The sequence below is a fragment of the Salmo trutta genome, chromosome 5, assembly GCF_901001165.1.
Source record: "Salmo trutta chromosome 5, fSalTru1.1, whole genome shotgun sequence".
Classification (NCBI taxonomy): Eukaryota; Metazoa; Chordata; class Actinopteri; order Salmoniformes; family Salmonidae; genus Salmo; species Salmo trutta.
This window is the reverse complement of record NC_042961.1, coordinates 20,649,166-20,675,488: the sequence shown is the minus strand read 5'-3', so window position 1 is coordinate 20,675,488 and position 26,323 is coordinate 20,649,166. Positions and strand designations below refer to the sequence as shown.

The 26,323-nt window shown below is 40.3% G+C and overlaps 1 protein-coding gene across 1 annotated transcript in view; it reads right to left on the bottom strand.

Moving 5' to 3' along the window:
• LOC115193832 (PDZ domain-containing protein 8) overlaps positions 1 to 26,098 on the bottom strand; it is a 70,905-nt gene extending 44,807 nt beyond the window's left edge. Inside the window, exons 1-2 of the mRNA XM_029752901.1 lie at positions 25,067 to 26,098; positions 7,300 to 7,428 (exon numbers count right to left, since the gene is read on the bottom strand). Of these exons, the coding sequence (XP_029608761.1) occupies positions 7,300 to 7,428; positions 25,067 to 25,950 (1,013 nt within the window). The 5' untranslated portion in view covers positions 25,951 to 26,098. The remainder of the gene's footprint in view (positions 1 to 7,299; positions 7,429 to 25,066) is intronic.
• Positions 26,099 to 26,323: the final 225 nt, after the last annotated feature.

Genomic DNA, 26,323 nt, shown 5'->3' with positions numbered 1-26,323 from the left:
GGTAGACCTATTTGAAATTGATCATTTCAACTTAGTTTAAAGTCATAAAAATACAATTGACAAGTGTTAAAAAAGTAAACAAAGAAACAGTAGTAACTATTTTTATTTGCCTCAATTACACCACTGGATATGTATGGTCTTGTCCCATTAACTCAACTGAGTCCCCAATTACTGTATACAACAAGCTCCATCTGTATACAACAAGCTCTGTTTACAGGATGTGCAGATGACATACTGGATTCTGGATGAACAATATGCTGACTGTGTCTCCATCTGCTGGTGGCAGACAATACATTTTACACAGACTTCACAATCTAATCCTGCCAGTCACTGACTGATTATAATTTTGTCAAACTCCTTTCAAAATTGAGGTCAAATATGGCCACTAACTTTGGACACCCTTCTGTCTTGACCAGTGTCTTAACTAGTTCACTACCCAGTGCCTGGCTTTAAAATCAGTTACCAAAACACACTTAAATGTTTTCAATTCATGTATTATATATACACACAGTTGAAGCTGGAAGTTTACATACACTTAGGTTGGAGAAATTAAAACTTGTTTTTCAGCCACTCCACAAATTTCTTGTTAACAAACTATAGTTTTGGCAAGTTGGTTAGGACATCTACTTTGTACATGACAAGTAATTTTTCCAAAAATTGTTTACAGACAGATTATTTCACTGTATCACAATTACAGTTGGTCAAAAGTTTACATACACTAAGTTGACTGCGCCTTTAAACAGCTTGGAAAATTCCAGAAAATGATGTCATGGCTTTAGAAGCTTCTGATATGCAAATTTACATCATTTGAGCAGCAAGGAAGAAGCCACTGCTCCAAAACCGCCATAAAAAAAAAGACTATGGTTTGCAATTGCACATGGGGACAAAGATTGTACTTTTTGGAGAAATGTCCTCTGGTCTGATGAAACAAAAATAGAACTGTTTGGCCATAATGACCATCGTTATGTTTGGAGGAAAAAGGGAAACGCTTGCAAGCCGAATAACACCATCCCAACCATAAAGCACGAGGGTGGCAACATGTCGTGGGGATGCTTTGCTGCAGGAGGGACTGGTGCACTTCACAAAATAGATGGCATCATGAGACAGGAAAATTATGTGGATATATTGAAGCAACATCTCAAGACATCCGTCAGGAAGTTAAAGCTTGGCCGCAAATGGGTCTTCCAAATGGACAATGACCCCAAGCATACTTCCAAAGTTGTGGCAAAATGGCTTAAGGACAACAAAGTCAAGGTATTGGAGTGGCCATCATAAAGCCCTGACCTCAATCCTATAGAAAATGTGTGGGCAGAACTGAAAAAGCTTATGCGAGCAAGGAGGCCTACAAACCTGAATCAGTTACACCAGCTCTGTCAGGAGGAATTGGCCAATATTCACCCAACTTATTGAAGGAAGCTTGTGGAAGGCTACCCGAAACATTTGACCCAAGTTAAACAATTTATAGGCAATGCTAATGTTTATGTAAACTGTGTATGTAAACTTCTGACCCACTGGGAATGTGATGAGAGAAATGAAAGCTGAAATATATCATTCTCTACTATTATTATGACATTTCACATTCTTAAAATAAAGTGGTGAGCCTAACTGACCTAAGACAGGGAATTTTCACTAGGATTAAATGTCAGGAATTGTGAAAAACTGATTTTAAATGTATTTGGCTAAGGTGTATCTAAACTTCCGACTTCAACTGTATACAGTATATGTTGGATGCATGGTAGGCAAGAGAAAGCAAGCATGCTATCATTACATTGAGGTTTTTCACTGTCAGTTGGCAGCAACCAACATACAGAAAGTAACCAATCAAAACTAAGAGGAGAACATAAAAAACAGGCAGTTTAAAATGATCTTGTTGCTATTTGCCATCTATAAAATATTCATTTGAACCAATTCACTGATAATTTCAGGTCTATTTAGAATATAAGGATGTTCCTCTGAATATCAACAACCTTTTATTCCTCCTCTTAAAAATGCATTGCCTATTCAAAAAAACTAAGACTTTCTCGCAGTTCGGTTTCATTTGGCTCCCTCCCAATGGAATCCTACAGAGACAAACGCAATATTAGGCACGGTAGAGCCTGTGTAAATTGAAGTGGATGGGCGTCATTGTCAGACATATCTGGCTGCGCCCAGTGAAGTAAGAGGGTATCCATTTGCAGCAGCTGTAAGGATAGAAGTGCCAGCCATAGCTTGGGCCTGGCCTCATAATGGGCAAGAACTGTGTATTATTAATGAGGAGCTTTTCTGGTGTCCTACTGTCTTGCGGCCACTCCACTACTATACTAGACCCAAGCAACACAAAGACTTACACCGCCATCAGGACAGGGTGGAGGAGACACTTCTCAGGCCCAGAGCTGACATGTTTAAGTTGTCATTGGCCCAGAGGAGATGTGGCTGTGTTTTAGGAAGGGATGGGAGACTAGAGAAGAGATACATGACCTACCTAAAGACAGACTGCTTTTTAACTGTGCAAGGCATTGTCACCCAAATGGATTAGGCTACTTTTAGCAGGAGGTAACTAAATTGGTAAATGTGTAGCCTTGCTGGTTAAGTTTATTAGTGATGTATTTCCTTCATGGGTGTGGCCAGAGCCTTTAACAAGAGCAGGATTGGACACCTAGCACATATAGTGGTGAAAAATGCAAGGTCTAGATATAGTCCAGACTGTTTTAGCCCCTTTTAACGCAGATGTAATCTCGGAAACACAGAACTAAAATCTTGCGTAACATGCTTGATTCAATTCTGAGGGAGACGTGTTAGAAAATATACTAGAACGAACGAGAAGCAGACACAGAGCTGTAGCTCCACCCCTCCTCTCTTTGCAACTGCCGAGACAGTCTTTCCGAAATTCGAAAGATGCGAACACCTGAAAAATCGTGATTTTTCCAAATGATTAGTGATGAACAATCTGCGCCCCGGACCAAAGTTCCTCATTTGTTGTCTCATTCCAGTCTGTTGACAGACACTACGTTACCAGTTATATTACGTTTTATTTTTTGTTAAGTTCACCATTTTCATTTAGAAAATAAAGTTAAGATAAAATGACTTGAACAAAACGATTGCCACCCTGAAGCTAGTACTTGGTTGCAGAGCCATTGGCTAAGAGAACTGCCAACAAATACTTATTGTAGCCATCAATGAGCTTGCTGCACCTTTCTACTGACAAGTTGGCACACTTTTCAACTGCTCTAATTTCTCAATGTTTGAGTGTCCTCCAACTGCTGTTTTCAGCTCTCACCATAGGTTATAGATGTGATTCAGATCTGGACTCTTTGCTGGCAACTCCAGAACAGTCCAGCGCTTGTTCTTGAACCATTCCAAGGTGCTTTTGATGTGTGTTTGGGGTGGTTGTCCAGCTAGAAAACCCACAACCTTTAACAGAGATCAAGGTTTTTGGACACAAGGTTGAACATTGCACGCCAAAACATCTTGACAATCTGCTGTTTTCATGATGTCTTGCACACGTTCAAGGCCCCCAGTACCAGAAGCAGCTTAGCACAGCATTACTGAACCTCCCCCATGTTTGATTTTAGGGAGGGTATGATTTTCTTTTAATGTTTCATGTGGTCGTTGGTAAACATAGGAAGACCCCACTACTGAAAGAGACAAGAAAGCCTAATTGAACTTCTCAAAAACCCACCTAAAAACAAGCTTAAATCCTGGGGAAACTGCTGTGGACCATTGAAACAAATAGAGCTAGCTCAGATCAGCGCTGTGTTTACCAGAAACCAAATTAAACATTCAATGAAAAGAACACCTTCTCTACAATCAAACATGGCGACGTTTGATAATATAGTGGGGTTGCTTTTCTGCCTCTGGTACTAGGGGCTTTGAACGTGTGCAAGGCATCATGAAATCAGCAGATTATCAAGGTGTTTTAGAGTCCAAAGTTCAACCTTGTGTCCAAAAACTGGGTTTCCATTGAAGTCTGTGGATCTTCCAGCAGGACAAGGCCCCAAACACGCATCAAAACGCACCCAGGAATGGTTCAAGAAGAAACGCTGGACTGTTCTGGAGTGGCCAGCGAAGGGTCCATATCTGAATCACATCCAAAAATACGGTAAGATCTGAAAACAGCAGTTGGTAGAGGGCACCACTCATACATAGAAGAATTAGAACAGTTTGCTGCTGAAGAGCGGGCCAAATTGCCAGCAGAAAAGGTACAGCAAGGGTCTTCTGGGTGGCGCAGCAATCTAAGACACTGCATCGCAGTGTTGCGGCGTCACTACAGCCTGGGGTTCAATCCCGGCCAGCCGCGACCGGGAGACCAAATGGGGCGACACACAATTGGCCCAGCGTCATCCGTGTTATGGGAGGGTTTGGCCGGCAGGGATGTCCTTGTCCCATCGCGCACTAGCGACATCTGTGGCAGGCTGGGCGCAGTACACGCTGACACGGTCACCAAGTGTACGGTATTTCCTCCGACACATTGGTGCGGCAAGCTTCCGGGTTGTGTCAAGAAGCAGTGCGGCTTGGTTGTGTTTTGGAGGACGCACGGCTCTCGACCTTCGTCTCTCCCGAGTCCATACGGGAGTTGCAGCGATGAGGCAAGACTAACTCCCAATTGGATACCACGAAATTGGAGAGAAAAAAAGGGTAACAAATGTATAAAAATTGTCAATGACAACAGTGGTAGGCCTGATCACCGACAATGAGACTGCTTACAGGGAGGAGGTCAGAGACCTGACCGTGTGGTGCAAGGACAACAACCTCTCCCTCAACGTGATCAAGACAAAGGAGATGTTTGTGGACTACAGGAAAATTAGACCGAGCACGCCCCCATTCTCATCACCGGGGCCGGGGCAGTAGTGGAGCAGGTTGAGAGCTTCAAGTTCCTTGGCGTCCACTTCGCCAACAAACTAACATGGTCCAAGCACACCAAGACAGTCGTGAAGAGTGCACGACAAAACCTATTCCCCTCAGGAGACTGAAAAGATATGGCATGGGTCCTCAAATTCTACAGCTACACCATCGAGAGCATCACTGCCTGGTATGGCAACTGCTCTGCATCCGACCATAAGGCACTACATAGTGTTGTGCGTACGGCCCGGTACATCACTGGGGCCAAGCTTCCTGCCATCCAGGACCTCTATACCAGACAGTGTCAGAGGAAGGCCCTAAAAATTGTCAAAGACTCAAGCCACCCTTGTCATAGACTGTTCTATCTGCTACCGCACGGTAAGCGATACCGGAGCGCCAAGTCTAGGTCCAAGAGGCTTCTACACAGCTTCTACCCCCAAGCCGTAAGACTCCTGAACATCTAATCAAATAGCTACCCAGACTATTTGCATTGCCCCCCCCCCATGCTGCTGCTACTCTGTTATTATCTATGCATAGTCACTTTAATAACTCTACCTACATGTACATATTACCTCAAATACCTCAACACCGGTGCCCCGCACATTGACTCTGTACTGGTACCCCCTGTATATAGCCCTGCTATTGTTATTTACTGCTGCTCTTTAATTATTTGTTATTCTTCTCTTACTTTTTGGGGGGGTATTTTCTTAAAAATGCATTGTTGGTAAGTTCCTGTAAGTAAGCATGTGTCAAATAAAAATTTGATTTGAGGCTTCCTCCAGACATTCAGGCCAAGTAGTTCAATCTTGGTTTCATCAGACCAGATAACCTTGTTTCTCATGGTCTGAGAGTCTTTAGGTGCCGTTTGGCAAACTCAAAGTGGAGTGGCTTCCATCTTGCCACTCTACCATAAAAGGCCTGGTTGGTAGAGTGCTGCAGAGATGGTTGTCCTTCTGGAAGGTTCTCCCATCTCCACAGAGGAGCTCTGTCAGAGTGACCATCGGGTTCTTGGTCACCTCCCTGACCAAGGCCCTTCTCCCCCAATTGCTCAGTTTGACCGGACGGCCAGCTCTAGGAAGAGTCTTGGTGGTTCCAAACTTCTTCCATTTAAGAATGATGGAGGCCACTGTGTTCACGGGGACCTTCAATGCTGCAGACATTCTTTGGTACTCTTCCCCAGATCTGTGCAGACACAATCCTGTCACGGAGCTCTACGGACAATTCATTTGACCTCCTGGCTTGGTTTTTGCTCTGACATGCACTGTCAACTGTGAGACCTTATATAGACAGGTGTGCCTTTCCAAATCATGTCAAATCAATTGACCACAGGTGGACTCCAATCAAGTTATTGAAACATCTCAAGGATGATCAATGGAAACAGGATGCACCTGAGCTCAATTTCGAGTCTCATAGCAAAGGATCTTAATACTTATCTAAATAAGGTATCTGTTTTACATTTTTAATACATTTTCAAAAAATTCAAAAAACCTGTTTTTGTTGTGTCATTATGGGGTATTGTGTAGATTGCTGAGGATTCTTTTTATTTAATACATTTTAGAATAAGGCTGTAACGTAAAATGCAGAAAAGGTCAATGGGTCTGAATACTTTCCGAAGGCACTAATTGGCCGCAACTGTATAAGTTACACTGTATATTGTATCCCTGTGCAGAAAAGCTGTGGAGACTGCAGACAAATTGCAAGTACTGTAGAACTACTAATAATGATCAATAGCGTTTCCTGCTCTTAGTCCCAATAGAGCTCTTAGGACCGTAACATTGTTGGCACAGTGTGTGTATAATTATATTCTCATATCATCTCTGAAAAAGCGAGGTCTTGCTGTGAAGCATTGGGAAATACCGCCCCTCCCCCGTGTTCCCAAGACAGAATCCTTGTTCACATTACCCATAAGCACTCCCCCTTGCGGTTGAAGGCTCCGTTGCGAGAGGAAGTTGCCAAACTACAGAAGATTAAAATATTGAGGGCTTTATGGGATCACTAGCAACTTGTAAACAATGACCCATTCCTATGAGTACAAATGTAATAGTCATGTTAAATAATACACATTGGCTGTGAGCCAATTATATTATATGACAGTTGCTTCCCGTTTAAGTTTATTGTGATGGTAATGACCTTTGTTTTGATGATAATTATTAGGTGGACGTCGCAAGCTACAGTGGTATCTTCAACCTAGCCTAGCATCTAGCTAGCTAGCTGCAATGAAAGTGCGCTTGACTTGCTATAAATGTAGAGAAACAAGTTGAAGAAAAACTAACTAAACAAAACATGTTTTGTTATCACTTAAAACAATATTTATCCTGTTTTGAATAAAATAAATGCCATCTCTGACAACAGACAGGGTCTCCAACATCTTGCGTTACAAACACTACACTTGTCCGTTATGTAGCGGGGCAAGATTCCGTGAAGATGACGTGCGGCGAAATGAAATATGTCACGATATAAACAGGGCATGAGACATCCTACCTGCTACATTCAACAAGGGTGACCCTAAGCCGGCCCTCCACCAATCCTGATTCCTGAACGGAGAGGTCCAAGTCACAGGCGGAAGACCCGATAGGAGGTTGCACTTGGAACGGGAAAAAGGGTTTGTATCTGTAAAAAAAAAAACACAAATAAAAGACAATGGTTAAATTAGAAAATGGTTGTCCATTTGTTGTATACTACTAGTGATTTCAGTGTGAACATAACAACTGAGAGATTCAACACTTCATTGAGCAGTGTTTGACAAATCTATGCATAGGCCTATGGCTTTTCCACTGTGGGAAGAAAATAACAGAGAACTTGTGATCACTTCCCTCAAATCCCAAACACAAATACTACTGTATCAGCAATTTGATTCAGCGATTAAGCATTGCTTAAAACATTTCTGCTTAGTTCTGCTTTTCTAACCATCATACTGTTGGAGAAGTTGAGCAGCAAAGCCCTGATGACATCCAGTGCTAACTCGCTACGTTTCAGATGATGTGCTGTTAGCCCACGGCAATAGTTTAACAGACACAGAACCGGTTAGCATCTCTGCTTTGTCATCATCCTCAGGATTGTTTCTCTTGAGTGACTGAAACACGGGCTCAGTGATAAGGAGTTAACCAACTGACTAAAACGTATGCTAAAGCTGCTATTGACTGCTTCATCACTACACATCAGCATAGGCACACAGCAGGCTGTGTCTAATAATTCAATGTGTAATAATAATAATAATAATAATAATAATAATAATAATAATAATAATCTGTTACACTGTAATTACAGGAATAATTACAAAGTAATAGGTCACTAATACAAAGTGTAAGATACACATCTCCTTGCTCAGAGGACAAATGGATTGGAAAGAGGAATGGAAAAGCAAATGAGATAAGTAGAAATTGAGAAAATTGAGTACAAATAAAGTTGAGATTGAGAAGACTTGGAGTTGAAAAATTAAAGAGGGATGGATGATGGAGAGATGAGGAGGATGGTGAGATGAGAGGAAAAGTGGGGGAGAGATGGAGAAGAGCTAGTGTCTTCAGAAAGTATGCATACCCCTTGACTTATTCCACATTTTGTTGTTACAGTCTGAATTCAAAATGGATGAAATAAATACAATTCTCACCCATCTACACACAATACCCCATAATGACAAAGTGAAAATATGATTTAGAAATGTTGGCAAATTATTGAAAATTCAGAAATATCACTTACATAAGTATTCACATGCCTGAGTCAATGCCTTGTAGAAGCACCTTTGGCAGCGAATACAGCTGTCAGTCTTTCTGGGTAAGTCTCTAAGGGCCCGATTCCGATTAAGGGCCCGATTAAGCCATGCAAATGGGACACAATTCCCTTTTAATGCACTTTTCACTCTATGCATATTATGACCTTGAACTTAAGCATGAGAATAGCATGCTATTCACCTGCTATTAATTTTGGGTGCATCTACAAATACGCTGTATTCTGACCTTGACTGAATTCCCAAATAATTTCACCACCTTTATGAGCAAGAAAAGCATGAATAAGGTCTAGCGAACCTACCGGTTCCAAGTAGAAATAACACCATTCTCCATTAACTGTAATTAACAACTTGATAAGAGCTAGGTAATGAGTAATCCGTTTGAATAAGGGAATTGTAAATATAAATGACACTTGCTTTAGATAAACTACATGAACAAAAAGTATTTTCTGTATGGATCTCATACATAGGCAGTTCGGAACTCAGTAGTGGGCATTGCAACTGAGGACATTACTAAAGCGCGTAAAAGTTCTCAGCGGTCTTGTTCTGTGAGCTTGTGTGGCCTACCACGTCGCAGCTGAGACGTTGTTGCTGCTAGACATTTCCACCTCACAATAACAGCACTTACAGTTGACCGGGGCAGCTCTAGCAAGGCAGGTATTGTGACGAACTGAAAGGTGGCATCCAATGACGCTGCCACATTGAAAGTCACTGGGCTCTTCAGTAAGACCATTCTACTGCCAATGTTTGTCTATGGAGATTGCATGGCGGTGTGCTCAATTTTATACACCTGTCAGCAACGGGTGTGGCTTAAATAGCCAAATCCACTAATTTGAAGGGGTGTCCACATACTTTTATTTATAGTGTATATTTTATCTTATAATCGCTGGAGACAAATGTGAAACCAGTCATAAGGCAGAAAACTGAAGCATATCAACTTTCCCACAGTGAAGTTTATGAAATGCTGTGCCACAATGCATAACTTAAATTATATGGCCTTTTAACTGCAGGGATGGGCATTCTCAAATCTCTTATAGGCTAGCCCAACTTTCGCTTTCTTATTTGAATCATGTAAAATTTTTGCCACCATCAGTATCGACCGTCAGTAGGCCTAATAGCCACACATATTCAACTGCCAATTTACTGTTAGCTCCCTTCAGCTGGTATAGCCTAGATTATCATTCCATTGTTTCGTTTACCTTAAATTTGCTTCCCCTGTAAACGCGATCACGGCCAGGTGGTTGTGCTAAGGATCATTACTAACAGTTGATTATATAAAAAAAAAAGACATGTAGGCCATTTAAATCATTATGAAGCAGAGCGCAGACCAAGCCGTAACAGTTTGAACCCACAGCATAGCGCAATACTTGGCTGTGTCATCACACAGCTCCATGGTTTGTGCAGGCAATAGACGAGGGTATAGCCTACTAGTGTACACTAGTCTCCCCATTAGAATTTTATGTACACTAATCTTCTAACATCACCATGTGTTAAAGAACTGAATGTGGCAATTTTTAGAATGAATCAAACCACCGTTTTTTCTTTAGTGCGTAAAGGCTCTCCAAACCTGTTTATGATTCATAAATACTTTCCTAACCTTTTTAAATCTACCAAATTGGTGCTGAAAGATGGCTTACTTTTATTGATCCCTAATATTCTGAACCCGTTCTGTCGATATGCTCTATTGAGTCTGTCGACAAAATTCAAGCAAAGGTACACCGTATTGAAAGGGATGTCTTAAGATAAATGTACTGAAAACCCTATTTAATTAAAAATCCACGACAAAAAAAAAAAAAAAGTTGAATACCAACTACTGAGAAGTGCATTGGAAAGGCGTAAGAAAGGCGTAATTTACCAAATTGTAATCTGGCTCTAAGAGCTTTCCACAACTGGATTGTGCAACATTTGCCCATTATTCTTTTCAGAATTCCCCAAGCTGTCAAATTGGTTATTGATTTTTTTTTTTTTTTTTTTATTTCACCTTTATTTAACCAGGTAGGCTAGTTGAGAACAAGTTCTCATTTGCAACTGCGACCTGGCCAAGATAAAACACAGCAATTCGACACATACAACAACACAGAGTTACACATGGAATAAACAAAACATACAGTAGAAAAATTAAAACAAAAAGTCTGTGCAGATGAGGTAAGATAAGGGAGTTAAGGCAATAAATAGGCCATGGTGGCGTTGCTAGGCCATTGATCATTGCTAGGCAACCATTTTCAGGTCTTGCCATAGATTTTCAAGTAGATTTAAGTCAAAACTGTGACTCGGCTACTCAGGAACCATCACTGTCTTCTTGATATGCAACTACAGTGTAAATGTGGCCTTCTGTTTAGGTTATTTTCCTGATGAAATGTGAATTAATTTCCAAGTGTCTGGTGGAAAGCAGACAACCAGGTTTTCCTCTACGATTTTGCCTGTGTTAAGCTCCATTCCATTTATTTTTTATCCTGAAAAACTCCCCAGTCCTTAACGATTACAAGCATACCTATAACATGATACAGCCACAACTATGCTTGAGAATATGGTGTGTTACATTGGATTAGCCCCAAACATAACCCTTATTCAGGACAAAAAGTGAATTACTTTGCCACACTTGTTTTGCATGTTTTGGAATATTTTTATTCTGCACAGGCTTCCTTCTTTTCACTGTGTCAGTTCGGTTAGTATTGTGGAGCAACTACAATATTGTTGATCCATCCTCAGCTCTCCTATCCCAGCTATTCAACTCTGCAACTGTCTTAAAGTCACCATTGGCCTCATGGTGAAATCCCTGAGGGGGTTTCTTTCCTCTCCAGCAACTGAGTTAGGAATGACGCCTGTATCTTTGTAGAGACTAGGTATATTTATACACCATCCAAAGTGTAACTAATAACTTCACCATGATCAAAGGGATATTCAATGTGTGCTTTTTAATACACCAATAGGTGTCCTCCTTTGTGAGGCATTGGAAATTCTCCTTGGTCTTCATGGTTGAATCTGTTAGAAATTCACTGCTAGAATGAGGGACCTTACAGATATGTGTTGGGTAAATGAGGTATTTATGCACGGACAGGTTTGGGTTTTTACTACCTTCTATAATGATATTTGAATGTTTAGTTTGTTAAATGTGATACGCCGTGTGTAATGTCCATTTTTATAGTTTACTCCGCTACTTGAGTCATCCCTCTCCGCTCTCTCCATGCCGCTTTCCACAGACCTAGTCCCACCCCGTCACTCAAGTAGCACATTTGTTGTTGCTTGACCACGAGACACTTTCATTCAGTCTGCAGCACATGCAACAAGTTGGATGACAACCATGTTGTTTGCACTATGATCTTAATATAAATCCACAAGCGTTCCATAATTACAATATTAATTTGTGTTTATTTCATCTGCAAACAGCTAGTTTGTATTTTCTTAGCAAGTTAAGCTAAATCGTGTTAGACACTAATGCTAATCGCTAGTTTTATATCGATGGCTAGCTAACTAGCTAATAAAAGTACTTAGTCAGAGCAAACGTAGCTAGCTAATACAGCCTGGTACCAGTACTGGTGGAGGCTTAAATCAGCATGTTGTTTGTGCAACAGTATCTTCTAAATCAAACAGGAATAGGCAAAACATGTTGGCTATAGGAATAAAGATTTAATGTAGCCAAATATTATAGGGTCCCCTAGGAAACACTCAACATCACTTTGGTTCCTACCCAGTCACAATAACTCGTGCATAGCATTTTCATGTCAAACACTGTATTCAAAGTGCCCACTATTATTTATATTCTAACTACAGAATTATAATAAACATTCTATTTCCATGATTCCAAAAGTTCACCCAACTGTTTTGATCTAAATTACAATTGCAACATTTGGTTAAAAATAAGGCCTAGTATTTTTGCCCACATCGTGGCAGTGAGGAAATGATCTCAAATGAGCACAGGAAATGCAGAAATGGATGGAAATAATTTTAGGTTGAAGTTGAATTGAACAGTATAAAACAATCAGAATGGAGAAAGACTCATTGAAATAATTGTGAATATATGTGTTGCCACCCTAGGGTCACACACTACTCAGAAAGCAAGTTTAGAACTTTTATTCATCAAAAACATAAAATAGTCAAATACTGTCATACATTTGAAAAATACTAATATATATATATATATATATATATATATATATATATATATATAGTATTTTTCAACTTTCAACTTGAACCTATATATATGATATTTGGCCATATCACCCAGCCCTATGAGGTAGTCATTCAAAAATCATGTTAAACACTTATTGCACACAGAGTGAGTGCATACAACTTATGTGACTTGTTTAGCAAATGTTTACTCCTGAACTTATTTAGGCTTGTCATAACAAAGGGGTTGAATTCTTATTGACTCAAGACATTTCAGTTTTACATTTGTAAAAATTTCAAAAAACATAATTCCACTTTGACATTACGGGGTATTGTGAGTAGGCCAGTGACAACAAATCTATATTTAATCCATCTTAAATTCAGCCTGAAAATGTCAAGGGGTGTGAATACTTTCTGATGCCACTGTAGATGCCAAATGGAGGAGATGCTACAGGAGCATTTACTGGAGGCCCACGGTTCAATTGGGCATATGGGCAGATAGATAATCTGATCCCAGCAGGGCAGGGATTTCCTAACAGACCCTGGGTGTTTCCTGCTCTCGCTCCACAGCAGGAGGACTGACCTTAACCAGTGTGGGGTGAGACACACAGCCTGGCTCTCCATCTCACCCTAGTTCACACACTGACCCACTCATACAACATGATGTCCTCCAAAACATTTGGTCCCAGCACTGTGACTTCCTCTATTGGCTGTGGTCATTGGCTAAAAGCAAAATTAAGGACAATGATTAAACAGTAATGAAAATCCTCATTGTAATTATGAACATCATGTTGTTTTGGACTACACGCCTGCCTCTACTATTTTTGGCCCCTGGTGCCGTGTCTAGAGCATGGTGTTTGCAACACCAGGGTTGTGGGTTCGATTCCCACGGGGGGCCAGCACAGAAAAAAATGTATGAAATTGTATGAAATGTATGCATTCACTACTGTAAGTCGCTCTGGATAAGAGCGTCTGCTAAAATGACTAAAATGTAAAATGTAGCCTGAAGCCCCTGGCATTCTATACTAGAGAGGATTTTGTGTAACTGTTCATTAATATAAAAACGCTAGATATGAGACAGCCTAACCATAGAAACAAAATAAATATAAATAACTTATCCTAGTTGTGAGCCTAACCTACCTCCAAAGATGATATTTGTTTTCAAGATGAAGTGTTTTATATCAATGCCTCTACAATAGCTCCAACTTTGATTCATTTTTTCCTAGCATTTTTCAAATCCAGCATCTTGAATTCCCATTAATTCTCTATGTTGACATACATAGCAGCTTCTCTGTCATGCTTCAACAGTTTGTCCATAGAGGTCAAATAAAATGTGGAAGAGAATGGTACCACTACCACAATCAGCTTGCAGCATCCCATCCCTGGCTATACCCTCCAGGTTCTTTGGGTACTGAACAAAAGCAGAACCATTGTTCAGGGCTCAGTTCCTTCAGGCTCCTTTGTGGTTGTCAGTACACTGTCTCCAATACATTTCCACAGGGAGAAAATAGAAATCCAGAAAAGGGGCAGAAGAATGTGACAGGGGAGACATTCTGAAGGACTTGGCTGGCTAACTCCAGGGCAGTCTTTTTAAATCAGCAACATTCATCTCATGCTAAACTCCAAGATGAACAATGTCTTAGCATGTGAGAATGGCTAAACAACACTTTATTAGTCCTTATTATGATGAGTAGTTGGCTATGATCTACAAACGGTAGGCTAACTCCCTAAAGGGACAGTACACTTTAAAAATCAAAGCCTGTCAGATGTTTGGTGAGTGGCTAATTATACTGTGCTTTGTACAACCAAATGTTCACATCAGCAGTTGACACTGTAGTGCGCCTCCGTGGTCATGAATGAACCCAGTTCCAAAACCACTTATCGCACAGAGGCCACACAGGCCTACATTCTTAAATCACAGTTAATATTCCCTCTATTGCGCAGACAGTGCAGGTCAGAGTGGAAGAGGCAGCTCAGCTCAGTAACATTAGATGGGCAATGATGAGGAGAACATAGCAGATTATTAGGCATGAGGGCTTGACAGCACCATTCCACGACAAAGTCATCTTAATTGGAAAACACGTTTGCATTTTGTCTCGGTGCAAGTACAAGCGGGCAGACGTGGCCTATCACGTTCCACAGACACCATTAGCCTCATCAAAAAGCCTCTATTAAAAATGCATAGGGCACATCCCTATCCCTTTGGCCTACCTGCATCTTGCATTTAGCCTCTTCACAATTATCCATTAGTTTAGGCCGTCACAAATACCGTACCCTGCCACCGAATTGCTGAAAAGAAAACATGCATATAACAATGTAAACCAAACATGATTGTTGCTATAGGCCTAGTCTCTTATTAAAATATTATCAATAATTGTTTCTTGTATCAAGGGATCTAAAGATTGCCTTATTTCTAGTGGTTGGGCCTTTAATAATTAAGTAGGACCAAAGCAAGTCTCAAACACAACAACCATGGGGGTTACAGTAGAAAGTGAATATCTCGTTCTGAGATGGACACACAATACAGTGCTTGAATAAGTTTGGCCAAATATTCCTTGTATTCTGTGCTTGGCATCTCCCATAGACCCGGTCCGTTATGGCAGCTCAGTAGTGCTGAGCGATTAGTATTTCTCAAGTCAGTTCGGATTCCTTTAGATTATTAAAAAATAAATCACACTTTTTGATTAAATCATTTTTTGTAAACATTAAATGCACTATGCATTATGTGGGTTGAACCCTGTAACACAGACTAAAATAACTAATAAAACTCCCATGATGGTAGTGACTGGCCATTACTGCTGATCACTTATTAACCATCATTTATTCACATGACTTTACTTGAATACAATTTTTCAGTTGTGTATACTTTATTACATTTGTTTAATTTGATGACTATCATTATTTTCCAAGTCATCTCATCTCTATAGAGCTGCTGCATATGTTGTCTGGCAAAGTCACTATTTTGTAATTCTTCAAAGTAAATTAAGCATACATTCTGCGGTCTCTTCTGTAGCAAGCATAAAAACAAAACAGACCTGACAAGTAGGTGCGCAATGGATTATGGTCATTGTAGTTAATTATCACGTTTTCCACTCTACACTATATAGAATATTGGTCTGTTGGAAACAACGCTATACTACATCGCACAGTTCAGGCTGAATCTGATTTATCTCATGAGAAACTGTGCAACGTGCCCATTGAGCCCACATAAAAAATAAAAAAAAAATGGAATTCAAATAATTTAACCATTTAAAAAACAAAAAATAACCAACATTTTTGCGAATTGCTCAGCTAATGAGAAGGCAAAAGCTTTCTGAACAATGTTCCGGCCAGACATTCCTTTTAGTAAGGAAACTTGATTCTTTAATCAGAAAGCTCTTAAAAGATTAGCCAAGGCGTAGATTTTTTTTCTGTGAAAACGGTTTGTGCACACACAAGGACAAGAGGAATGTACTTGTAGGCTCCTATATTGGTAAGGAACAACTGGATGGAATAGTATTGGTATCTTATTCATTCAAGTGCTTACAAGCTAACACAGTAACTCTCAAAAGATGAATATTTGTACAAACCAATAAACATGTAACATCAAAATGAAAACGTTAGTCTAAATAAATGCTGATGGCAGTAATAAAACAGTAAGAAATAGCTCTCTGTTGGGCTCAAAGCATTTAAAAAGGCTACATGAGAATATGGCCTCTTCCTACTATGAAACCACAGATTAACTGTCTGATTTAGATACCACAAATCCTGATGTCAAACCAGGCCGGGCTTTGGTAAGCAATCCCCAAAACCTGATCGAGACAGCCCAGGTGTTCCGTGTCAGCAAATTTGATTTGCGATTATGTACCAACTGCCTGGGTTGCCTACTAAAGATCTGCAAATTCAAAAGCAATCGTCCTGATGTATCGGTGAGCATTAAAGTCTATTTTGGGGGGGGATTGGCACAAAACGTAGCCAGACCAAAGTTCCAGGCAATAATCCTAAAATGACCATGAGGGATGAACGTGAGAGGGCATGATAAACAGAGGTTAAATGCGGTAAAATGCAGAACTCTGATGGAATAGTCAAACGCATTGTGATTCTCCTAAATAATGTATGTAAACTACATTACACAGCAAAGCAGACAAAAAAAATCCCTACTCTACTTAAGGTGCATTTTCTGTAAAGGGATCAAGTCTCAATATGAAAAGAAGCATGTCTGGAAAATGGGGTAACCTCAATTATTTATGTTATGAAAATGGACTCAACACCAACTGTGCAACACTCCAACGCCCTAACAAAATCAGGGAGCACGTGTGTGCAATCATAAGCTTGTAGCATGTGTGTAAAAGAGTGTAGCATAGCATTTGCTGCAACTTAACTAGAAATTGAACTGAATATTCACATGCATGCTTTAAGTTATTACTGTACTCTCAGACAAAATGTACTTTTTCCTGCTGTATCTCCTTCCCTCAGCTACGAGGAAATTCTAGTATCCCCATTGCTTATGCTCAGTTCCCAAGCAACAGTAAGATCATAAGATGTTACATTACAGACAGAAATCTTGAGAACCTTGGAGTTGAAACGGGTTGTTCAGATCCACATTTAATAGACAGTGAGTTATCATGTCACTTTAGAAAGTAAAGCATTTGGCCAGGCCCCCCCCAAAAAAACAACAAAGACGCTTTGCTCCGAATTTCAAGCAAAGAAGTTATTCTCTATCAGGATGTCATGAACATGTACTGCGGTGGACTTTGTGTATAACTACAGGGCTATTTTTCAACACATTAGCAATCAAAGCTTTCAAAAGTATTATTGATTAGAACCCTGACCACCAGTCATTAACACACACTAATGCAAGAGTATGCAATATGTCGTTCTATTGAAAGAGGTCGGACATACTGTAAGGGGAGATTTAAGAGATGGACATTGCCCTCCCACACTATTTGTTCACTATGACGTAAAAATAGGTCTGGCAATTGCAAGGGGCCTCACGATATGATATTATCACGATACTTAGGTGCCGATACTACAGTATATGTATTGCGATTCTCACAATATTATGATTTGATACTGTGATTTTATTTCGATGTTCCAAACATATTGCTCATCATATGTCTGCTGCAGAGAGACAAGAGAGCCACGAGAAAATTTGTTTTGATCCGTCAATGAAAGATAAGTGCTGAAAAAAGAAATGGTCTCGCTATTTAAAAAGATTTAGAACAAGCTATGAAGGGAAAATACTGGGGTTTTAGCGCAGGTACAGCCAACTAGCACAAAAATAATATTGTGATATTGTCAAAATGACACATCGTCCAAAATAATATCCCGATATGCAACTGTATGAAGTGCATTATTGCACCAAAATGGTGGCTTTCTGGCTAGTATTACTTCCAGCTTCATTGTCTTATTAACCTATTTTCTCCATCTCTGGGATCCAATAGAACAGCTAAACAACAATGACAGCTCAATCAATGAAGGGTATGAAGTAGGGTTGTCACGATACCAGTATTGCGATACTACGATACCTGATGTTCCATGGCAAAAAGGAAAATACAAAGCAGACTTAAAACTCTTTGGTCCTTTCAAAAACCTACAGTATGTAAAATGTTTATATAGCTTGGAATAGAAAAGTGATTCTGGGTGACAACATAAGGCTGCTTGTTTCCAACATTAGAACTGTTATCCTCAGGAAATGTAATCCTCTTCATGTTTTGTTTCCTTGCTGCGCGCCGCGCTAGCAACCTCCGCACGCTACCGCTGCGTGCAAATGCCGCAGCTCATGAAACATGGAACCAACACGTTACATGTGGCATTTATTATTTTTTTGGTTCAGCGTAGTTCCTGTTTTTACTGATCATTTTGTTTATGAAATATTAAATGATTAAAACGAGTCAATCTGTTATCAAATCGGTTACAGAGTGCAGGAAAAATCAGTAACAGTATGATTGCAATTGATTTGGGCACAATGGGAAATCATAGTAGTCAAAAACCAAAGTCACAGTAGAGTGCAGTAGAGCACAGTACAGTACAGCACAGCAGGGTTTCCCCAAACTCTGTCCAAATTTGGTCTTGTTTGGAGGGCGGAGCTCATTAGAATAATAGCCAGTGGATAGAATAATATCGAAACACCGAAGGAGGATATTACATTTTTCTACCTTTGTGTACCTATTCAGGATACATCACCATGAAAAGAACGACATTAATAATTATGCATTTCTGTAAAGTACAGACCAAGGACCCATGTCATTCTGTTACAGTCAGTCTGTTAACAGGTGCTGATAGACTTCACTTACTGTAGTTCAATAACCAAAATGGATGTTTTCAAACTCAAGGTGTCATGACATAGCTGAAACCTTTTGGTCGACACGACCAAATTCACATAGAAATGTGAGTTATAGATGTGTCATTTCTCAATGAAAGCAAGTCTAAGAAGTTGTAGATATGTTCTATGTGCCCTATTTTCATGCTTCCCGTTCTTAAGTTTAGTTTTTGCATCTTTTACTTTCGGTTTTGTACACCAGCTTCAAAACAGCAGAAAATACAATGTTTTGGGTTATGGAAAATATATTTCACCGCGGTTTAGATGGTACAATGATTCTCTACACTATACTTGTTTTCTTTTGTCACATACACTAAAATTAAGCAAACTATTACAATTTTAGCAACCAGGAAATGGCAGAGCACATGGTCACAAAAAACATTGTTATCAAACTTTGCATCTGCACTGTTCCTCAAGTAAATGTGTTTCAGTAAAATATTCTGTGGAAATTGTCAAAACTAGACTTCTGCATATAGGTGTATGGTTTGTTAAACTTTGCAGTCAATGGTTTTGGCTTGGCATTCATTTTAAAGTGGATCTCAGCATCACTCTGTTATAATGGAATTGCCCGTAAGAAACAGCCCAGCTGACAGTGGATAAGGGAGGGATGGGGGGGTAATGGGTTCAGTACATATTGGTACACATTACTGATGGTCCAGGACAAATCAAACGTAAGAAATTCAGAATTTCACACAGGATATTAGAATCATATTGAGGACAAGCCAGTCCAATAACCACCCAAAGTCATGAAAATGACAAAGGAATGGCACACGGTAAGCCCAAGCTTACGAAGAAATGATGCCAATCTAGTATGTCCTGTCCAGATAAGGATGGGGACAGGGGTGAATGGCTCAGTGGATTTGACTGTGATCTAATATGCCAAGTGATTGGCCCCCTACTTTGCACACCTGGAATGTAGTTAATGATGTGCTCAAGTTTAACACTGGTCCAGTGTCTGAGAATTATTCTCTTACAGGTTTAAATTCTCTGACCCCCCCAAAACATCTCAAAAGGCTTAATACCATTTGAGGGCGTAGCCAGAAAATTCTGCAATGATCTGTTCACCACCCCCATCTATTATGCTAAGAATACCTACCGCCTGAACGTAACATGAGTGTATTTGCAATGCATGTAAACAAGAACTCTCCAATCCACACCATGTGGGTTTGCAGAGATTGCAGGGCTATCAGTGTTGCCTTAGTGAAGATAGGAGCAGGTGAAAGGTTGATTCCAGTACTTAATCAGACATTCATCTCATGCTTTTTAACTGCATCATCTCCTATCTCCTGAACATTCCATTCAGAAACCAGACACTCACTGTCAAGACTCACAAACCTGTCAGGTTTGTAGAGTAGAGAGGGAGGTCATAACTCTGTCAACTCGCACCGTAAATCTGGAACACAAAGAATGTTACCCTCCCTGAAACTTACTGCAGAGATAAAGCTTTTATTCTATGCTACAGAGGATTGCAGTAGTATCTCATTCCCCACTGTTTCAGTACAGTATCCATATTGCTTTTGTTCTGACTCAAGATGGGTGTTGTTATGCCTGGATTACCTCCAGCCCTCCCTCCAGAGTCCTGCCATCTGTGACATTCAGCTAATCCTAATGTCCACTGCTCCGTCCTTAAAGGCTGTTTTAGATGACATCGCCACACAACTCTCGCTCAGACAGAGTCATTATCACGGGCACCTCACAAACATGCACCATTTTAGGTCAATCCTCCAGATTGTTGCATTAGGCCTACATTTAACATTTAGCTCCCACACGTGATCTAAACCAGATCTTTCACAAGAAGTGGCTATGCCATGCCATGCCAGTAGAGGCCTGTGGCTGCACAGAGGGACATAAAATAGTTACATTTAGTTGTTGTTCTCACAAAACAACCAAACCATTGTTTGCCTGCTCTGCAGCCCACATAGTAAATATGGTGGACAAAAGGAAAGTCTGTTCATTTTGTCAGGCACAAGACAGCGTTTCATTGATTTTCAAGTGAAACAATGTGCCTTCTCACATAGTCTGGCATTTCAACAACAATAACCGCCTGATTAATCCCACCTAATTATATACAAGCTAAATCAATGAGAAATGCAGGTTTTGTATGGACCATTTGCAGCATTACTATATACAATGTCTTCATATTAAATACAAATTGTAAATGGCAACAGCCAGGTTGTTTATTTATTATACATGTCAAAAGTTTGGACACCTACTCATTCAAGGGTTTCTCTTTATTTTTACAAATAATAGTGAAGACATCAAAACTATGAAATAACAAATATGAAATCATGTAGTAACCAAGAAAAGATAGGTACACACCCTTTACCTTGATGACAGCTTTGCACACTCTTGGCATTCTCTCAACCAGCTTCATAAGGTAGTCACCTGGAATGCATTTCAATTAACAGTTGTGCCTCGTTAAAAGTTTATTTGTGGAATCTTTCCTTCTTAATGTGTTTGAGCCAATCAGTTGTGTTGTGACAAGGTAGGGGTAGTATACAGAAGATAGCCCTATTTGGTAAAAGACCAAGTCCATATTATGGCAGAAACAGATCAAATAAGCAAAGAGAAATGACAGTCCATCATTACTTTAAGACATGAAGGTCAGTCAATCCGGAAAATGTCAAGAACTTTGAAAGTTTCTTCAAGTGCAGTCGCAAAAACCATCAAGCGCTATGATGAAACTGGCTCTCATGAGGACCACCACATGAAAGGAACACCCAGAGTTACCTCTGCTGCAGAGGATAAGTTCATTAGAGTTACCAGCCTCAGAAATAGCAACCCAAATAAATGCTTGGTAACAGTTCAAGTAACAGACATCTCGATGTCATCTGTTCAGAGGAGACTGCGTGAGTCAGACTTTCATGGTCGAATTGCTGCTAAGAAACCACTACTAAAAAGGACACCAATAAGAAGAGACTTTCTAGGGCCAAGAGACACGAGCAATGGACATTAGACTGGTGGAATTCTGTCCTTTGGTCTGATGAGTCCAAATTTTTGATTTTTGGTTCCAACCACTGTGTCTTTGTAAGACGCCTAGTAGGTGAACTGATGATCTCCACATGTGGTTCCCACAGTGAAGGATGGAGGAGGAGGTGTGATGGTGCTTTGCTGGTGACACTGTTGGTGATTTATTTAGAATTCAAGGCACACTTAACCAGCATGGCTACCACAGCATTCTGCAGCGATACGCTGTCCCATCTGGTTTGTGCTTAGTGGGACTATCATTTATTTTTCAACAGGACAATGACCCAAAACACACCTCCAGGCTGTGCAAGGGCTATTTGACCAAGAAGGAAAGTGATGGAGTGCTGCATCAGATGACCTGGCCTCCACAATCACTCCATCTCAACCCAATTGAGATGTTTGGGAGGAGTTGGACCGCAGAGTGAAGGAAAAGCAGCCAACAAGTGCTCAGCATATGTGGGAACTCCTTGAAGACTGCTGAAAAACATTCCAGGTGAAATTGGTTGAGAGAATGCCAAGAGTGTGCAAAGCTGTCATCAAGGCAAAGGGTGGATATTTTAAGAAAACATTTAATATATATTTTGATTTGTTTAACACTTTTTTGGTTCCTACATGATTTCATTGGTGTTATTTCATAGTTTTAATGCATTCACTATTATTCTCCAATGTAGAAAATTGTAAAAATAAAGAAAAACCCTTGAATGAGTAGGTGTGTCCAAACTTCTAACTGGTACTGTATATATCTATATTACAATTATACAGATGTATGTCATGGACCAGAACATATTACAGTAGCTTATTTCACAGCCCAATAAACACAACTACACCTTCTAAAAAGAAAACAACTTTTCCCCACAATTAAACACCACATCTTGGAATAAATCACAGAACGCTAAAAACAATATTACCAAACAAAAAATAAGTGATTTTGGCATGCTGCGTTGTAGCGATTCTCAAACACAGCTGAAAACAACCAACCCAGGATGTTTGAAGTGCATTTCACTTCAAAGGACAGAACATGCAACAATATAACATTTTGCTGGAATTGTGATATTCTAACAATCAAAGCAAAGGAATGTGACAGGAGTAATTATGCTGTACAGAAGGCTGTATAGAGAAGTTTTGGCGTTCCAATGCGGCTATCGCTGCAGTTCCAGCACACCAGCGTGACCCTTCCAGACATGACACAGACGAACCAGCTGCATGGGTTAGTTTGCCATGTAATTGAGGCCACAAATGCTGAGCCCAGTAAGTGCTGTCACAACATTTGTGACAAGCTGACTGGGCCAATAGAAGCACTAACAAGAACCTCAACGATAGCAACTTCTATAGGTGATAGGCTAAGGCTTACCCTTTCAGCATAATTAAATATATTTGTTTTCCACAATAGCCTAGATTCATTTAACATTCAGGCCTAGACATGTTGAAAGGTAACACTTAGAGATTTTCTGGTACTTTTGTATACTTTTTAAACCAGTAGTTCTTAAAGTAGCACTCACAAGCTAAAAGTGGTCCCCGAAAATTGCGTACATATGTGCAGATACAGTATGTGTACCACGTCATTGCTCTCTCGCTCGCTCTGCTGTATGTGCATCTTGCAAACTGTCACTCAAATGGAAAGGTGCTGAAGCTCATTGGCTAGAACTCGAATTGCTAGGGGGCCGGCCAACGTGGGGGGGAATGTAAGCAAAATTGCACAGCACAGCTTCCAGAAAAACAGTCGCTTTCAAACTAGGGATTTTGTGGATAATTGAGGAATTCGCAGTATTTCTGCTAATAGATTATGCATGTATGAACTACACATTGACACACATAGCCCAAAGCGGGAGGTTTAAGCTTTATTTTGATGTATTGCACTTGTGATTTCATGAAAGTTAAATATTTATAGTAATTTAATTCGAATTTGACGCTATGCAATTTCACCAGAAGTTGTCGAGGTGGCTAGCGTCCCACTGTTCCATATGAAGTTAAATATACTTAGTAGTCACCAAAGTTCGAGAGCATGTCTTTAACATTAAGTTGCTCTTATAACTGAGAAGTTAGAATGTACTACAGTAACATATTAGCAAGGACATATATTATTAGTTAAATTGTTAAATCTAGGATGTGTGACTTTTTGCCTTGAGCGAGTGCAACCAAATACAAAAGTGATGGTGAACACTTCCGGCAAATAATCCATCTGCAAAAGAGTACCTGACTGATGTGACAGTCTAAAAGAAATAAGAGGCGACAAGATGCTGCACATGCATTCATGTTACTAACAGGGAAGTACTAGAAAGCTTTCTGTCTTTCAGTTTTAGTGTTGGCAAAGTGTTTAACTGACTATTTCACACCAGGTTGTGGTCATTTCAAAATGTTCTCAATGTAATGACAGGGGGCACTCCTCTGTCTCAGAAGGATCAACACTATCCTATATCATTTCATAGGTTCGCAACCATGATGTCCCTCAATGGCTTCCTTTGCAACAGGTTCCGTCCCATGTCTCAACACTGTATACTACCACACTGCCTACTGACAGTCAGTAGGCCTATGCCCTGACAGTTAAAAAAAAATTAAAGACTACATGTTTGTCATCATTTAACCTTTCGCTGCAACCTGGACTTAACAAAGTTGCTAATTATCTACAATGCTAAAGTTGTCCATGATGTGACTCAGACAACCTTTGGGATGCTGGACACACGTTATACGCCCACCCATCCTCCCCGAACAAACTCAGTCCTTTCGTTTTGGCTAAGTAAACTTCTTTCATGTAACCATACCAAACATAACATATCATACTCATTTCAGTTTCACAGATTAACATATACTCTGTTACGTCTAATCTGAGGCCAGGCTGTTCAATAATGTGGTGGACAATTTCAACCTAAAAAAAATATCTAAAAAGGTTGCATTGAGCAGAGCCTTCAATTTAGCCAAATAGAAAGCTATATGGCTATGCGTTATCACCCATTTGGAGTCCAAATGTGCATCTTACAGATCTTGGAAACTATCAAAATAATAGCTGGGCTGTTAGTTGGGCCACTTTCCCTTGTCCTTAAATCAGCTTGAAATGTTGATGATGCACATCTCTGACCATCTCTTGGTAGGCCTACTGACTTGCATAGACCTAAATAAATATAAAAGTGGTAGTAGACTCAGTGCAAGTTTACCTGATTTTGTAATTTGGCAAGGTGTGTTTCTTCTTGATGATTCTTTTCAGCTGGTTGACAATGATTGAGGTGAGCTGGGGCAAGGGCCTTCCCTCGAACTGTGACTTCACCTCGAAGTCTATCAGTGGGTCCTCAAGGAACGCGAAGGACCAGTGCGTAAAAGGCATGCGAGTGAACTGCAGCTTCAGTCTTCCAACCACACGCGTCATTTTTACGAACAGGTATGCTGACTTCCCAAAAACAAGATCTACATCAATTGCTAGATGGAACCCGCCATTATATTCAAGGTCCACCTCGAAATTGAGTTCCTCGGGCATGCCGTCTTCATTTAAACTCACTGGCTTTATAAGTTTGGCCGTTTTAAACACGGGCAAAGAATTACCAAGGGAGATATCCCTGAGACTGAGTCCCTCCAACAGCCGACCAGCTGTCTTGGTTTGTAATAGCTCCTCGAACTCCACCTTGAACTTTTTGGTGAGCCAGTGCCTAACGACGGGAGTGTCGCGGAGTTCTCTGAATAGGAACAAAAAGATAGCATTTAGAAAATTGCACGTCTCCGGTTTGGAGGTGTGGAGGGGCTCACTTAGACAAGGCGGTGGCGGTTGTTGTTTAGGGCTACTGCTGGTGGCAGCCGCTTCCTGATGCCTGGGAGTGATGGCCTCTTGCTGTTTGGGTGCAGCGGATGATGTGTTGTCTTGTTGCTGCTGGCCTGATTCTGCATGTTGGTTATTAAAGTAATCCTTCAATGCGGGATCAGGCACTGCTTTGACATATTGCACTGTCCTGGCTATAGGCTCGGGGCTTCTCCGGTAAAGCAGTAAGAACTGTAATACCAATGTAATGAATGCTCCAGACAATGCGGATATGACTATCAAGTAAATCATTTCGAGCAGTGTCCCTCTCCCTGTTTCCGCGTTAAAATGTTTTCATATTCCGACGTTTAACCGTCTTAACAATGCAAGTTCCACCTGGTCGCTCACAAAGCTGCCATATCATCTGCCTCTTTCCTGATTAGCGGCTCGTCAGCAACACTAAAAAAGTACTTCCGGGTCACGGAATTTCGGAAATGTTCAAAAAGAAAGTCCCCACATAATAGTAGGAAAGCATCATTAACCTATATTTATTCATGAAGTATGAAAAATAACTGTCTAAACATTAACAATGATTAATATGTGTTCATATTTAAGTTGCATTTGCATTAAATCTGGGTTTTAAAACATGTTCCAGGATCAAGGTCCCTGGACACTAGATCCTCCA